General features: G+C 41.2%; 2 protein-coding genes across 2 annotated transcripts; both read left to right on the top strand.

Moving 5' to 3' along the window:
- The first annotated feature begins 206 nt into the window (after positions 1-206).
- On the top strand, positions 207-3,265 carry LOC126589323 (cation/H(+) antiporter 4-like). Its single transcript, XM_050254590.1, has 3 exons — positions 207-365; positions 859-1,878; positions 2,153-3,265. Exons 1-3 carry the CDS (start codon positions 207-209, stop codon positions 3,263-3,265), a joined length of 2,292 nt encoding a protein of 763 aa, XP_050110547.1.
- A 6,047-nt stretch (positions 3,266-9,312) lies between these two features.
- Positions 9,313-12,781, top strand: LOC126588368 (cation/H(+) antiporter 15-like). The gene is made up of 3 exons (XM_050253458.1): positions 9,313-9,683; positions 9,999-11,006; positions 11,378-12,781. The coding sequence occupies exons 1-3, from the start codon at positions 9,474-9,476 to the stop codon at positions 12,590-12,592; spliced, it is 2,433 nt and encodes an 810-aa protein (XP_050109415.1). The 5' UTR covers positions 9,313-9,473; the 3' UTR covers positions 12,593-12,781.
- The last annotated feature ends 5,658 nt before the right edge of the window (positions 12,782-18,439 follow it).

The raw sequence follows: 18,439 nt of genomic DNA, 5'->3' as shown, positions 1-18,439 counted from the left end.
GGAATTTAAACAACTTTGGCTTCTAGACATTCAGAGCCTATGCTGGAAGGTTAATATTGGTTTCATTACTGTTTCATATCCCTAGTATTATATAACAATATTATCTATCTTGGACTTTGCAGAAGGGAAGGCCAAACTTACATTCCTTCCTTTGCCTTTCTGATAAAAAAAGAGAGAACACAAGGGAGGCTTCAGGGCACGAAACCATGGCGACTCATACGGCGACCAACCTAACCAGTTCGGAAACGAGAGTTACTGAGTGTACCGAGTTCCCTCCTAACGTTCATTCGCCAGGCCTGTACTCGGGAAACTACACAGATAGGGATCATCAGATGTATACCCTTCCAAATCTGGAGATACAGATGGTTTTAATTTTTATCATCACCCAAGCCTTCTATTACGTTTTTCGCTATTTTGGAGTTCCAAGGTTCAGCTGCCAAATTATAGTAAGTGCTTCTTTCCCCCTGTGTTATTTTGATACAACTATTTATATCACATTTACTGAACGTATTGTAGATTAATCTATCATAAAAGTCGGCATTCCACGTATATGTGAGAATGGATAGCAATGCACATACGTATGGCTTTACTCTTCTGGCATGTATCATGTATTAAGCCAATGATCATTTGGCATTCCACATCTACAAATAATTTTGTTGACAAACTATGAATCTTGATCACACAATCAAACAAATTTAAGATATTATTAATTCAGATTCACAATCCAAGCCATATAATGTGGCAAGAGAATATTCCTGTGTTTTAATTATTTTTTGTGCTGTAATATATGGGAAGAGTTAGTACTTCGAAGATTACTTGAATTGCTACTGATCCCCTAAATGATTTCTTGTGATATAGACCGGCATAATCCTCAGCCCCACACTCCTTGGGCACTACAATTTCTTCAAGAACTTCTTGTTTAATGTAAACAGCCAAGAATCACTTGGTCTTCTGGCTGAGTTGGGTTATGGGCTCTTTATGTTTCTAGTTGGAGTGAAAATGGATTTGGGAATGATAAAAAGGACAGGGAAAAAAGGCTTGTACACTGGTGTTGCATGCGTCGTGGCGCCTTTGCTAGTCAGTATGGCTGTCCAAGCCACGCTCAACGCTAAAATGTTCAGCCTAACCCGTCACGAACGGTTCGAACTTCCATTCGTAACTCAGTTACATTCAATTACTCCATTTCCGGTTGTGGCTTGCCTTCTTGAGGAGCTGAAAATTCTGAATTCGGAGATTGGTCGATTAGGCATGTCTGCCGCATTAGTCAGTGACATGATCAGTGTGTTCCTTCAATTTATGGGGCAGGTTGCTAGAATTGGAAAAGTGTCTATTGAACCAAGGGACATGATAACAGCCATAGCAATAGCCGTTGGCTATGTTACCATTGTTATTATCATAATTCGACCAATAATGTTGTGGATGATCAGGCAGACCCCGGAAAATAGGCCTGTCAAGAAAGGCTATGTCAATATGACCATCATCCTTGTGCTCCTGTCCGGCCTGTTTTCGCATCTTTATGGTCAGGGTTTTTATTTCGGCCCTTTTATATTTGGTTTGGCTGTTCCAGCCGGACCACCATTGGGATCAGCTATTGAAGAAAAGCTCAACATGTTCGTTTCTGATGTGTTGCTTCCCATCTTTGTGACTACAAGTGCTATGAGGACAAATTTTTGGTCCCTTGACCATTTCTTAACTGACCAATTTGCACAAATCAATGGAATCCTCATGCTCGTCGCTCTCGTGACCAAATTCATAGCCAGTCTGACTGTTCCCTTGTACTGCAAAATGCCCTTCGTTGATGCATTATCAATTGCTTTCATTTTGTCCTGCAAAGGCATTGTCAACCTTGCCTCCTATACCGACTTCAGAGACAGTCAGGTACGTAGTCCGTCTCTTTCTATACCCAGAACCCTTTTGTCTCTAAGTTAACTTAAAAGTAATGCTGGAGGGACATATTTTCTAATCACATTAGCTAACCACGTGATATTGTGACATTTAATTGTTGTATCTGTTAATAACTAGACACGATAATTGATGTGATGAGTGTCAAATGAAATGAACTTATTCATCATTTCATGTGATGAACTAATGCGGTAAGAAAATATATGCGACTCCGATGCTTTTTTTTATCTAATTTTTTTTTCTTGTGCAGGACATCAGTGAATCAGCATTTGCTTTGGCGATGACTAGCGTCATTGTGACTGCGACTCTTATGCCCATCCTGGTGAATTTCTTGTATGATCCTTCAAGAAAATACGCCGGCTACCAGAGAAGGAATATGATGCATTCGAAACCCAATTCTGAGCTCAGAATACTTGCTTGCATTCATAGGTCAGCTAACATGCCTGCACTCATCAATCTACTTGATGCAGCATGTCCATCTAGAGACAACCCGATTGCTGTTTATGTTCTTCATCTCATTGAATTAGTGGGCAGAGCCTCTCCTATTTTTATCTCCCACCAAATGCAGAAAAAATCTACTTCCAATACTTCATACTCGGACAATGTCATTCTTTACTTCAATCACTTTCTTAGAGAAAATCTTGGTGCTGTATCTTTAAGCATCTTCACAGCAATCTCTCCACCAAAATACATGCATGAAGACATATGCACCCTAGCATTGGACAAACTTTGTTCACTAATTGTGCTCCCATTTCACCGAAGATGGTCAATGGACGGGTCAGTGGAATCAGAAGACAATAGCGTAAGGAACCTGAATTGCAGTGTCTTAGAAAGAGCCCCATGTTCAGTTGGAATCCTTGTAGACCGCGGCCATTTAGGACAGTCCACCTCCATTGTTGCACCCGAGTCATCCTTCTCTGTGGCTATAATCTTCTTGGGAGGGAAAGACGACAGGGAAGCATTGTCATTTGCCAAGAGAATGGCAAACGACTCCACAATAAGCCTAACAGTGATCCGACTTGTTGCCGCAAACTCTGTAGCTTGTACGGATTGGGATAGTGTACTTGATACCGAGGAAATGAAGGGCTTTAGATATAACGATGTGGGTGAGGGTTTTGTGATATACTTGGAGGAGGTTGTGAAAGATGGGCCTCAGACGGCTTTAGTGCTTCGGTCTATGGTGGATGAGTTTGACCTAATTATAGTTGGGAGAAGGCATATGGTGCAGTCCCAGCAGACGGCAGGGCTTTCGGAATGGAGTGAATTTCCGGAGCTAGGGACTCTAGGTGACTTGCTTGCATCACCAGACATCAATTGTAGAGCTTCAATTCTGGTGATACAGCAACAAAGGATGATGACATAACGCCTTCCCCTTGTTGGCCAAGAGGAAGAGTTATGTACAAAGTTATGCACTTATATATGTCCAAATGCATTATTCATAATTGGAAATCTAGATTTAGCCAAATTGACTAGATCAATGTGCTCTTCTTATGCACTCAAATTGAATTTTTCTCCCCTTAGTTTAAAAGGAAAACTAATGAAAAGAGTTTCAAAACTTTGAGTTTTAACAAAAAACCACCCACTAACTTTATTTAATGATAAGGACAAGAGAAAGAAAAAAGATAAAAAAAAATACCTAACAAAAGTGCGTGCAAGCCCTGCACCTCTATCAATACGTGATCCACCACTTACAGAGAAGAACAATATGAGGAATGATTTTTTCAAACCGTCTGTCGGTAGTCTTTTTCCAATCAAAGGTCCATCTCTCTTCAAATCTCTTAGAATTCAACTCTATTTCATTCTCCAGTTTCTGAACATCCAAACATACCTCAAAGTCCTATTGATTCAAGCAAATGAAGATCAACAAAGCCTGCGATTTCCATACACTTATGTCAATACATGGTCCGCCACCGTGACGACGATGATGGTGATCTTCCTACTCATCAGACTGATCTGAAGGGATGGACCCATCATTCGCATCCCCATGTTGTAGTTAGACATGATCTGTGAAACCCCACCCCTAAAATTATTTGTAATTTCACACTTTTCTTAAAAATTTAGGAAATTACATTTTATTACATCTCACTTTCTACCTAACCTCTTTTTAGATTCTCCTCCTCTCTCTACCTGCCATGTGGCAGCCCCCTAACCCATCCCATTATCCTCTCTCTTCTCCCCGAACTCTTTCTCAACTCACTCACACACTCTCTCTCTTTCTTGGATCTCTCTCATGGACACTATCCCTCTCTCCCTTCCTGGCGACACCCAAGACACCCCACTCCCCAAATCAAAACACCCCAGCGACCTCACCACTACCACCACTCTCGCAAGGACCTCATTTCTCTCTATCGTCTCCATGAAGCACCAGGAACACAAAGAACCTCCAGCGAGCCGTGGTGTCCGAGCTTGAAATTCGACCACCTCCGGCCATTCCATAGTGTATCGAAGGTACCAATCACTCTTTTTCGTCTCTATCTTCATTTTAGTTGTTAGATCGTAGATTAAATGGGCAAATCGACGTCGACTGGAGCTCGGAAGGCTCCAGCCTTCGTTCCCAACGAAAAACGGGTCATACGACCCAAACCCGAAACCCTTAGGAACCCAACGTAGGCCTTTGGGCCTAAGACCCTTAGGCCAGGCTTCCAAGCCTAAGGCTCGTGAAATCAAACCCAAACCCTTTAGAACCTTTTGGACCCTAGGCCTTCGGCCCAAGCCCAAACCTGGTCTAACCTAAAACCCAGGCCGCGCGTGAGACCGAGCGAGTGCCAGCGCAGGTGATTTTTCAGGCCAACTTTCCGAAAACTTTTCTCGGCACGTACAGCGGCGCGTGGCAACGCATGAGAGTACGTGTGGCGGCGCGTGGGGGTACCCGATGTGCCCTTTTATGTTTTTCGATGTCCTGAATCCGTTTATGAAGTCTGTTTTCCGAAATTCAATCGTTTGAGTATAGTTTTATTAATTGGACCCTTTATGTGCTTAGGTGCAATTACTAGTGGCGTTTCCGTCCCTTCTTTTTTGTACGACTCTTCGACGACGGAGTATCTGTGAATGGACCCCTTCTAAAATGCATGTTTTAATAGTAGAAATGCATACATGAAAAGTATGATTTAATGGTTACGTTTTATGAGTAAATTAGATTTACACTTTATAATTATCAAGCTTTACTGAGAATACTTTGGAATACCATACTTTATCGAATTTAAGTTCTTTGTAGTATATATGATGGATGACTATATACTATTTATGAACATGTTTTTACACTTCTTTGTAGTATATATAATTGATGACTATATGCTATGAAGATGTTTTTGTTTTTGAGATATATGTACTTATGTTGGAAAGAATATATTCAATGTTTTGTGCGTATCTAGTGGTCACTGTTCTGCCTACGGGTAATTGTTTTGCCTACGGGCGTATGTCATGCCTACGGGCGTATGTCACGCTTACGGGCGATTGTTCTGTCTACAGGCGTTTGTCCTGCCAATGGTCGATTGTTTTGCCTACGGGCGTATGTCCTACCTACGGGCGGATATTCTACCTACGGGTGTGTGGCGGTCCTGCCTATGGGCGATTATGATACCACTAGATAGCACCACTATATATGATTTATGTTTAATGAAAGGTTTTACGGCATGCTAGGGTTTTCGAAAAACCTATCACATATTATGCTATTAGTTTTCATAAACTTTGGGGGTTAGTATGTTGAATAACTGTTTCCATATTACTTATATATCAACTTGGTCCACTCATGTTTGTTTACGCCCCCTCAGGACATAGGAACGAGGGGTACGATCCGAGCTATGAGGCATTCCCCTACCAATGATATCATATCATCCTCTCTACTTTCACATCTATTGTAATAGCACCTCTCTATTTAACCTTTCACTTGTACTCTGGATTAGTTGTATGCTCTTAACATATCATGCATTATCATTATATTCATTGTTGGCAGTCGAATATTATTATTGTATTTTGTAAGACTTATATTTGAATATTACTTTGCATAGTTACAAGCGAAATTTATATGCATGTTTCACAAGTTCTTAGCATATGCATTCATTAAATGGCTTGCGTCACCCTCGGGTGTCAGCCAGCACAAGGCCATCCTGATGTCCCTGGGACATCGAGATCGGGGCATGTTAGATTGGTATCAGAGCATACTTAGGACTTCATTATTCCATTTGGTAATCATAATCTTTCGTTCTTCTAAATCTTGTTTTCCTTTTATTGGATCCTACTGGTGGGAATGTACCTCAACGACCTCGTTCTGATGTTGGGATAGTGCTAGTAAACTCTTGTGATGCCTTATTCCTCCTCCATGATTTAATAAGAATTTCAAGCTCCCAACTCCAACTGTTATGTTGATGGTACGATGGAAATTATGATCCTAAGAGGAAAGTTGTTGTTGCTGCTCACCTTCAACTTCTTTTATGTGGAAGTTTCTGTGGCAGTTGCAGGCAGAGCAGCTGAGGCCCTTGATAGCTTCAATGGTGCCATATTTCTCCATTGGGCATGAATTCGCCACAGCCATTCGTAGCAATCCCTCCTATAGCTACTGCATGGTTCTTGAGACACTCCTTGTTCCTCACCCCATTGTGCCCAACTTTTTTATTATCAAAAGTGTTGTGTTTGTAGGGCACAACATTTGCATTTGGTGGAGAAGAAGAGGAAGTTGCAGATGGGCGGACAATAGAAGAAAATTAAGTAATTAGTTTAGAAAGTTAAAAAATTGACATGATACAGAGAAAATTTGATGAGTATCGAAGAAAATTAGAAAAAGAAAATGTGTTTGGAAGGTGAGAATGTGCCAAGAAAATTCAAGAAGAGGAGAGAGAAGAATGTAGTACAATTAAATTTCATAAACAGTGTAGTACCGTTAAGTTTCTTAAACAGTCTAGCACCATTAAATTTCATAAACAATGTAGTATTGTTAAGTTTCATAAACAGTGTAGTAAGTTTCATAAACAGTGTAATACTGTTAAGTTTCATAAACAGTGTAGAGAGTTTCATAAATAGTTTGTGTGAGGACGTATGGGTTCGCGAGTCAGATTTTTTAAAAATATTTTAATATTAAAATTATGTATTTTTCATAATATTTTAAGTTTTTTGTCATTTTTATTACTATTAAAAAAAAAAAAACTTCCCACACCCACATTCTTTATCACTCTCTTCCTCTCTCCTTCTATTTCAAAAACAAAAATAAAAAATTTTCTCACACACTTTGTGTGTGCCCATATGCTAGTTAAGTATAAAATATTTGTTTGGTAACCCGAAAAATATATACATATATGTAAAAAGTTTGGTAACCCAAAAAATAGCTTGGTTTTGTTCAAGTATATATACAGACATATAAATAGACTCAAATTAGTTTCAAAAATAGATTGAATATAATTTGTCAAAACATTAGGGAGCGCTTTTGGCTCTTTCAAAAGCACAACCAAACGAGCCCTTAAACTGATACCAGTAGCTTTTATACCAAAATTGTCATTACTTATATAGATATACATATACGCAGAACAATGGTTACTTTAGATTAAGGAAAAATTAGTATCTGGTCCCTAGTTTCTAATGTTCATTGATTAAACCTTATTAGTTTTAGATTTTGATCAAAGTCCCTAACATTAATATATTAATGAATTACATGTAAGTTACATTATTTTTATATAAAAAAATTAGTAATTGATTTAGAGTTTTAATACCCACACCCTTATTAAACTCCTAATTAATTTTCAAATTAAACATTTCCCAAATATTAAAAATAAAATTAGAATAAGTTTGTACCCATAAATTTTTTATAAAAAATTTTCAAATTATATGTATCCATTTTTAAATATACCAATTTGTTAAAAATTTACCCTTTTTTTAATATAAAATGTACCCATTTTTTACATAAAATTTCATTCAATCTTTTCTCTAATCCATTTTTAAACTTATATGGGTACATTCGATTTCGTTGATTCGAGAATGTATCCATGTTAAGTTTAATAGAAGAAATTTAATAATGTTATTAAGCCTAATATCTTTTTTTTTTTTGTGCTTACCCATGTTTTGGTACAATAATTTTTTGGTTAGTTTTGATGAACGTACCCATGTGTGTGTGTATATATATATACACACAATATATTGGAGAGTATAATTCATCTTTAATATTTTTAATCCCATAATTATGAGTTTGATTTAAAATCTCATTAATATAAATAACTACAAATTTCATTTTTAATTTAAAAATATAATAACCTACATAGAAATATATTATTACATTAATGTCAGGGACTTCGATAAAAAATTAAAAATTACAAAGGTTTCGGTCAAAGAACATTAGTAATTAAGGACCGCATCCAAAATGTCTCTTAGATTAACCTCGTACAACTTGTAGATGAACTGATGATTCCTTTCATCTCACATAACAAAGTAGCCCACATAGCATCCTGTAAAGCTGGAAAGAGACTTAACATCAGCATCATATATAAGCAGCGCATAGCCTGCCCTCATCATTTTTTGAAGGGGGAAAACTCAAACACAACTATATCCTCCACACCACCACATCTTTCCTAACCCTAACTTTGCACGTCATAAGTTACTAAAGAAGAAATCATGTTTGTTTCATGATGCAAACCCATCTTATATCCCTGCCCTCTCTCTCTCTCTCTCTCTCTCTCTCCCGTTTCTTACTGGAGTTTGAAGCTCTTGATGAGGTCCCTATTTATACTTGTATAAGACTTGGTAATTAAGAACCAGATAAATATATATAAAGAGAAAGTCGGCAACTGGATAGTAGGAGCTGGCGACTTGATAGAGAAGAACAAATAAGGCAGGTACAACTAGCTAATATATAAGGCTTGGGTTTCTCATCATCATACAAAGCACGAGCTTTGAAGTGTTAAAGAATCAAATAGAAGGTGGAGGTGTCTCTCAAATGAAAACCGGTATGCCACCTCCAGTTAAAGTACTGGTGTGCTCTCCAAGTAGTCCTTACTCATTTATCCTTTTTAAATTGCAAGCATGCCCTTAATTTCTTTCATTTGGTCATCACGTGCAGACCATAAAGCAAGTTTTGTGTAAACAACATTACAATTAATTGTAATTCCACAAATATATTATATATATGGGTAGGAGTACTTGAATACATAATGTACGCCCGGTAAAATTTAATTTAGTAAATATATAGTTAATCACAATATATAGGTATTATAATTATATTTAAGTAACTGAAGTTTTTTGAAATTTCACAAAAACCAATCATATGCAGTTGGTGTCACACCTAATATTGAAACGTTTCCCACCTGTAAAGCCCAATGGTGAGTACGGTTGAACCAAACCTGTGGTGAACAGTTAATATGAAATATGGCCTTCAAATAAAGGCCAACGCTCAATAAAGACCCAGCACAAAGGTTTGACCAACCCGCATCATCCTCCTATCCATCACCTCCATACTTAGCTTCATCCAAGCTTTTACTCTGTGTCTCTCATCCATGTATGCATGCAAACCCTACGTCCATCTCTCTCTCTCTCTCTCTCGATAACATTTTGGGTGAGGTTTCAAGCCTGAGCTTCTGGACGATTCGAACGCAATGGTTAAGGCAAATGCATTGAGTAATCAGACCTGGGTATGTCAGGTTCGGAAATTATCAAGACCAAAAGGCTATTTTTTCGGTGATAGCCCTTTAAACTTCGATACTCCCCTTCTTTACGTACAGCTTTCCATATCTGCCTTACTCGCCGCTTTCCTCCAATTCATTCTCAACCCTCTTGGCCAGACTGCTTTCATACCACAAATGCTCGTACGTTTCTACCTACGCTTTCTTTTTTCCATTTTCTGGAAGTCGCTATTCCCACCTCAAAAACACTATTTTGATTAAATTACTCAGAATATAGTGCAGGATGACAAATTGGGAGTGTGAATAACTGCGTTCCCTTTTTCTCTGTATTGATTTTGTTAGCTTAAAATTGTACCAATTTATAGTGTTTGGTACATTGTATATTGTCGTATAATATATATACATGTCAATACAATTGACAATGCATCGGGTATTGTAAATTAGTATCCATTATCAAGCACTCTTTTCTGTCAACCTAATTTGTATGTTATGCATCAGGCAGGTATTATACTGGGACCATCAGTCATAGGATCAGGCAATGCCTTTGCAGATACAGTTTTCCCACTGAAAAGCTTTTACATCAGCCAAACCTATGCGTTATTTGGTGTCATGCTGTTTCTCTTCCTAGTTGGAGTTAAAATGGACATAAGTTTGGTGAAGCAATCAGGAAGGAAAGCCGTGGTCATAGGCCTCTCGTCTTTCTTCGTCCCTTTGATCCTCAACATCAGCTTCGCTTTTATCCTACGAAAGACAGTCGCGATGGAAACAAACCTACGAAAGTCGATCATCATCATCGCGGTGTTTCAATGCCTAAGCTCGTTCCACGTCATCGCCTGCCTCTTGGCCGATTTGAATCTCCTCAACTCGGAGATTGGGAGATTGGCTGTGTCTTCATCAACAGTCAGTGGGGTGCTATCTTTGATTTGGGTCAGTTTGGCCTTCACAATAAGGCAAAGCAACATTTCAAAAAAGGATCTTAGTCTACCCTTTATGGGGTTGAGCTTGTTTTGCATGTTCATCCTCATAGTCTACATTTTGAGGCCTATAATGTTATGGATAGTTGCACAAATTACAGATAAAGGAAGATCCATGAAAGATAGCTACATTTTTTCAGTATTTATCATGATAATGGTGTGTTCTTTTCTTGGTGAGGTTGTGGGCCAGCACTTTATAATGGGGCCCATGATTTTAGGGTTGGCGGTGCCAGATGGGCCACCATTGGGATCAGCTTTGGTTGAGAAACTTGACTCCTACGTCTCATCGATTCTGTTGCCGAGCTACTTTGTGCTCACTGGTGCAAGGATTAATTTCTCCATGATAAGGATGAAGACTGTTTGGATTGTGGAGCTATTGGTTATGAGTAGCTTTTGTGGTAAACTTGTAGGAACTGTGGTGCCTTCTCTCTATTTCAAAATGTCTCCTGCCGATTCACTTTCACTAGGGCTTATCATGAGTGCTCAAGGCATCCTTGACGTTATAAATTTGAACCATGCATTGTTACTCTTCGTAATTATCTCCACTTTTTAACTATAACTTATGCCCTATGCTTTTCCCCTATTCCTATTGCATGATACTTTATATATATAAATAGAAAAACCGAAAACTGACCTTTTAATTAGGGCAATGCAAAATACCGAAACAGATTTTATGTGTCACAATGTTTCATTTATAATTCATAGATAAGCACGTAAACTCTCAACCTTGTTTGTTTCTAATAGATACGATACTTTCATACTCTCATTCTCTCATTTGCAACAATTTGGTAACTAATATTGGTGTAAACTTTTGATTAAGTGAATTTTTCTTATGATCTAGTTCTTTGTATATAATTATATGTCCTCCTCTAATTTTTGTTCATTTGTGCTTATCTATTCCAGCTGATTGACGAAGAAGCCTATAGCGTTATGGCTCTGTCAGCACTCGTCTTAACTGCAATAATCACCCCCATAGTGAAATATCTGTACAATCCATCCAAGAGATACATGTCCACCAAAAGAAGGAGGACAATTGAGCATGCCTTTCACAATGCCGAGCTTCGAATTCTTGCGTGCATATACCAAGAAGAGAGCACCCCTTCCATCATCAGCCTTCTTGAAGTCTCCAACCCAACCCCCAAAACCCCCATATGCTTTTATGTTGTCCACCTCGTGAGACTATCCGGCAGAACCGCCCCAATCCTCACAACACATCGACTCGAAAAAAGGAGTGCTAGTACATTTCATTCCGGTAACTCAGATCGGATAGTCAATGCCTTCAGATTATATGAAGAACATAGCTCTGGTGGCCTCATAATGAATGCATTGACAGCCATTGCACCCTACGCCACAATGCATGATGATGTTTGCACATTGGCATTGGAAAAAAGGACTTCCATGGTCCTAATCCCATTCCACAAGCAATTCAATTCGCTAAGTTGCACAGAGGAATTATCCAAACCTATTAGGTCCGTGAATCTAAACATTCTTCGAAATTCCCCATGCTCAGTTGGGATTCTCCTCGATCGTGGTACCTTGAACACCAATACATCTCTATCATGCAAAAATTTGTACAATATTGGGATTATCTTTGTAGAAGGACCTGATGACCGTGAGGCATTGGCATATGCAATGCGCATGGCGGAGCATCCTTTTGTCAGCCTCACGGTCGTTAGATTGGCTGACAATAGGAAATGCAGTGTGCATAAAAAACATGATTTGGAGCTACTCAGCAAGTGTAAGATAGAAATTGCAGGGAAAAAACAACATGTTTACAAGGAGGAACGTGTTAAAGATAGCGTGGACATGATCAATGTGATTAGGACCATAGAAAATTTTTATGACCTAATTTTGGTGGGGAGACGCCATGATAGTGATTCACCATTGTTCATGGGACTCACAGAATGGAATGAGTTTCCGGAACTTGGGTTCATTGGAGATATGTTGGCATCTTCAGATTCCAATTGTGAGGTCTCGGTATTGGTGGTGCAGCAACAAATGGTTGGAAATGATCAACAGATGGTAGACGACAACAGCTTTAATAAGTCCTATGGAATCCCATCATTTTCTGTCGTGGATATTCCTCGTGATGATAGAGTGCACCCGCTTCCTTATTAGCAAAACAAACACACCAGAGAAGGAAGAGAGAAACTTTTTTTGTTTACTAATTTCTCACTTTTGCTTAATTAGGATAGCTTTGTACAAGAATTCTGCTTATGCTATAGGGTTGTTATATGAGCTAGCTAGAGACAATGCTTAATTATATTTTGGCCTAATTGGATAAATGGTCCTTGTGGTAACATGGTAGATGGAAAGAAGCCCCCATGGTAAAATAATTTGGATTTAAGCCCTTGTATTGAAATCCGTTAGAATTTAAGCCCAAAAACTAAATTTTCTGTTAATTATCCGTCAACCCTTTAGCCACAGCTTCACACTTAACAAACCAAGCTTTTTTTTTCCTTTCTTGGATTGTTAAACATTCGATTTTCCTGTTTATTCACACGTCGGGTCATCAAGTCTACATCTAAGGAAGTTAAGATACACCAAATACCCAGGAACCAGCCCACACGCAACGTAATGTTAACAGTATTGCATTCTGTTTGTACCATACTTGACCAATCCCGAAACTACCGAGCACCGGCCAACGCTATACTGTCAAGGACCCAGAAGAGTTCCCCTCCGACCAGGAGGCCAATCACTACTCGACACGTGTCAAGATTAGAAGCCAATCAGAGCGCAGCACGTGTCAACATCAAGAACCAATCATAACATGACACATGTCAATGTGACAAAGCTACAAGTTTTTCTATAAATAGGGGTCATTCCCCCACAATATTGCCTAATGCCATTTTGTGTTAAATCATTCACAAGAACTCACTAAATTGAGAGCTTGATCCTTTGTACTTGTGTAAGCCCTTCACTACTAATAAGAACTCCTCTACTCCGTGGACGTAGCCAATCTGGGTGAACCACGTACATCCTGTGTTTGCTTCTCTGTCTCTATTCATTTATGTACTTATCCTCACTAGTGACTGAAGCAACCAAGCAACCAAGCGAAGGTCACAAAACCTGACACTTTCTGTTGTACCAAAGTCCTCGCTGATTTTGTGCATCAACATTTGGCGCCGTCTGTGGGAAACGACACTTATTCCTACTCTCTTCAGCTGTGTCAAGCTGGTTTCTATCATTCGTACACTTTCTTTTGATCAGGCATCCCTCTCCAACATGGGAAGCGAAGGAAGCCACAGCACACAGAATGACACCCCCCTTGCACATAGTGCGAAACAACGAAAGAAGGAAGGAAAACGAGTTCTTCTTCAAGCTAAAGTCGATGAGTTGGAAGCTCAGAACAACAAGATAGCAATGAGGAATGAGGTCCTCCAGGAGCAATATGAGAAGCTCTTCGAGACACTCCACAAAGCTAGGCAAGCTCAGACACGCGAGCTTGTTGCCCCCGTGGGAGAGCTTGTTGCCCCCGTGGAAGTCAACCATCAACTGGGTGCCCTCCAACATGGAGGGTCACATGCATTCGACATAGATATCCCTGATAGGGAACAGATTACCCCTCGACTTGATAATCAACATGAGGCTTCTCTTAACCCAGTTGCTTCGACCCGAACCATGAGAAGTGGAGGGAGACACCTCTTTGCTGAAGGGGCAGAAGGATCGAAAGCCGTCTTTCGCGATTGTCGGGATTTCCTGAAGCAACGTCGAGAGAATTCCATCCATATAAGCTCAAAGATCAATGACCCAAGGATTTCTGAGAGACTCGGTCCCCTGCCACGGCCCAAGCCGGCCACCAATTTGGGGAAGAGGCAACAAGTCCTAGAGAGACATGAGGGTACAGGGGACTCAGAGGTGTTCCGACAGACATACCCTGGAAGCCAGTACAGCGAGTCCAGGGAAAAATCACATGCCCTTGATCAAACCTTCCTAATTCCAATAGGAGATGGAGATTTACGAAAGAAAGCTCCAGTGACACATAACTCCGCTCAGGACCCCCTTGTCCTAGAACTTCTTGAGGAAGTAAACAAGTTGAAGGCTGAACGTCAGGCTGAAATACCTGACTGGAACCAACCCAGGCCTGGCCCTCTTACAAGGAGGATCCTCAACACCCCCCTTCAAGCAAAGACAAAGCAAAAGCTTGGCTTGCAACTTTATACTGGAAAAGAGGACCCGATTGAGCACCTTAACCTCTTTGAGTCCACCATGGCATACCGGATGCACACCGACGAAGAGCGATGTCTTCTCTTCCCCTCCACCCTCTCTAGTGGAGCTCTAAATTGGTATTGTCGTCTTACACCTGAGACGGTAGACTCATTTGAGGAATTGAGGAAACTATTTGTTTCCCAACACATTTTCCAAACCGATCGTTTGCACTCTGCAGATGACTTGTACACTATCCGCCAGAAGCCAGACGAGTCATTACGTATGTATGCTGGCCGCTTCAGCCATGAATACTCCCGGTGTGCCGAGGCAGACGACAAGACTGCCCTCAAAGCCTTCACGGCAGGCCTACGTGATTGTTTCTTTAAATACATGATCAATGCCAATACTTGGAAGACTTACTCTGAGGTGATGGCGCAGGCTTATAACCATGCCTCCGCCGAGGCAAAGACATATCAGGAGAAACCCCCTACAACCATCCTTTATCAACAAGTGGGAGGTGGAAGCCAGACTCACCTAAATGAGAAGACCTCGACTTTCCAAACAGCAGTGGCACCTCCCCATGCCTTGCATAATGCTTCGCCGAATCAACAGACATATCAATTTCAAGGCAAGAGGAAGGATTTCCATCCTCACCACTCTCCTTTCAGTAAAAAGAGTAAGGGACACTATCCCGATAACCAAGGGTATCGCCACAATAACGCTCGCCCCCAGGCAGTCAATGCAGTGGGTCAAACCCGCGTCAAGATACCCCCTACCCCAAGGTATGAGACATACACGCCCTTGAATGCCACATGCGCGGCCATTTACCCCAGCATAGCTCACCTGATACCAAAGCCAAAGCCGAGGCACCCAGATTACACGCCCCCGAATAACGCGGGCATGTTTTGTTGCTACCATGAGCATAACGGCCATGATAGCGAGAAATGTATCATCCTCCGTGATCGTATTGAAGCTTTGGCACGAGAAGGAAAAATTGATCAATTCCTCCTTCACCCTCAAAGGGATAACCGTAACCAACGCCAGGTGAATGTCATATATTCCATAAGCGGCGGCACACCCATATCTGAATCTTCCAATAGGGCCATGAAAAACAGTGAACGAATTCTGAGGCCTGGTCACCAAGTGTTTCACGTGGAAGACATCAGGGGAGGGAAGTATCAAAAGCCTAACTGGGATCCGATATGTTTCTACCCTGAGGAAGAAAGAGGCATCATCTACCCTCATAACGACCCATTGATCGTGGAGGCTCACATAGCCAACTTTGATGTTCGACGAATCCTCGTAGACACAGGGGCTTCGGTCAATATCATGTTTGCCGAAGCTTTCAGGGCACTCAGTGTAGCTGAACACTTGCTCGATCGCTCGATTTCTCCTCTGATAAGCTTCTCCGGTGATATCGTGCAACCCTTAGGGAGCATACATTTACCCTTTACTATTGGTACAGGCCCTTACACGGCTACCATTACCACTAACTTCCTAGTGGTTGACTGCCCAACGGCATACAATGTCATATTTGGGCGCACAGGCATCAATGATCTCAAGGCTATGGTATCCACGCATATGCTGTTGATGAAATTTCCAACCCCCCATGGCAACGGCTACATCAGAGGAGATCAGCTTAGTGCACGATCATGTTACAACACTTCAGTTAAGCAACAACACTTGCCCACCCAAGGAAACCCTGTCTGTACATGACCAAGTCACAAAGACCAGCCTAGATGAAGCGAACTTGGATCTTCCTGATAGCAACAATCAACCCGATGATCCTCGAGATGACTCTTTCACCCAGCAAGCCCAACCTGCTGAAGAGTTGGAGAAGGTACCTATCTCAAGAGATTATCCAGATCGCATGGTGAAGATTGGCACCACATTGTCACCACCCCTTCGGTTAGCATTGATATATTTTTTGAAAGAGAACACTGAAGTCTTCGCCTGGTCATACGAGGACATGCCAGGCATCTCTCCCGATGTCATCTGTCATTGTTTGAGTATTGACCCCAAGATCAAGCCGGTGAGACAGAAGCGAAGATCTTATGACGCTGAACGATACGAGGCAATGAAAGCAGAAGTTGAAAAACTCAAAGGCATAGGCTTTGTCCGCGAAGTCAATTACCCGACATGGGTAGCAAATGTGGTCCTTGTTAAGAAAAATCCGACCAAAGAAAGTCTTTTGCTTCAAAAGGTCTTGTGGAGAATGTGTGTTGACTACACCGACCTAAACAAAGGGTGTCCGAAAGATAGCTTCCCTCTTCCTCTTATTGACAGACTTATAGACTCTACGGCCGGGTGTGAACTCCTGAGCTTCATGGATGCTTACTCAGGATACAACCAAATCCTCATGAACCCTTCGGATCAAGAACACACAGCCTTCACTACCGACAGAGGACTATACTGCTATAAAGTCATGCCTTTCGGCCTAAAGAATGCAGGAGCGACTTATCAGAGACTAGTCAACTCAATGTTCGCCGAGCAGATTGGGAAGAGCATGGAAGTTTACGTTGATGATATGTTAGTCAAGAGCAAACATGCTGACCAACACATCACCAACCTATCTGAAACTTTCACTATTTTGAAGAGGTATCGAATGAGGTTAAACCCCAACAAATGTGCCTTCGGCGTAGGCTCTGGCAAATTCTTAGGTTTCATGATTAGCCAACGAGGCATTGAAGCTAATCCCGAGAAGATCAAAGCAATCCTCGACATGAAGGAACCGGTAACTTCAAAGGACATCCAGAGCCTTACTGGCAAGGTGGCAGCCTTAACCAGGTTCATTTCTAAGGCCACAGACAAATGTGCTCCCTTTTTTAAAGCACTTAAGGGAAGTAGGAAGTACATTACATGGACTGATGAATGTGCCGAGGCATTCAAAAACCTCAAGGAGTACATGAGTAAAGCCCCTCTACTCTCCAAGCCCGAGGTAGGAGACATTCTCATTATCTACCTATCGGTATCAGCTTCAGCCGTAAGTTCCGTTCTCATTCGAAAGGATGGGAATATTGAGCGACCTGTCTACTACGCTAGCAAAGCCTTACAAGATGCGGAGACACGGTACTCTAACATTGAGAAATTGGCTCTGGCATTGGTCATGTCTGCTCGAAAACTCCGCCCTTACTTCCAAGCGCACTCCATCATCGTGCTTACCAATTATCCTCTTCGACAGATACTCCAAAGTCCTGACACTTCAGGGCGAATGATCAAATGGGCAATAGCGTTGGGTGAGTTTGACATCTCCTACCAACCAAAGCCAGCTGAGAAGGGCCAAGCAGTAGCAGATTTCATCGCCGACTTCACATATCCTGTTGACATTGCTTCTACACCTGAAGCAGTAGCTTCATTACCATCGGAAGCTCAGAAAGTAGAATCAACGACCTCAGCATGGAGTCTGTATGTTGATGGCTCATCCAACCAACAGGGCTATGGAGCGGGAATAGTCTTGACTACGCCCGACAAAGTAGCAATGGAGTATGCTCTTCGTTTCAAATTCAAGGCATCAAACAATGAGGCCGAGTATGAAGCCCTTCTAGCAGGATTACGTTTGGCCAAACACTTCGGGGTTAAACAAATTGATATTTTCAGTGACTCCCAATTAGTGGTCAACCAGGTTACCAACAACTTTGATGCTAAGGACAGCTCCATGGCAGCATATCTTGCGCAAACACAACTTTTGCTCAAGCACTTCCACTACCAGATCACCCAAGTTCCTCGAGCGGCAAACAGTCATGCAGACGCCCTGGCTCGCCTCGCCTCAGCTGTGGAAGACAAGATTGGAAGAAAAATTCATGTCGAACTGTTGGC

Source organism: Malus sylvestris, chromosome 11 (genome assembly GCF_916048215.2).
Source record: "Malus sylvestris chromosome 11, drMalSylv7.2, whole genome shotgun sequence".
NCBI classification, from domain to species: Eukaryota; Viridiplantae; Streptophyta; class Magnoliopsida; order Rosales; family Rosaceae; genus Malus; species Malus sylvestris.
This window is presented reverse-complemented; position numbering and strand designations above follow the sequence as displayed.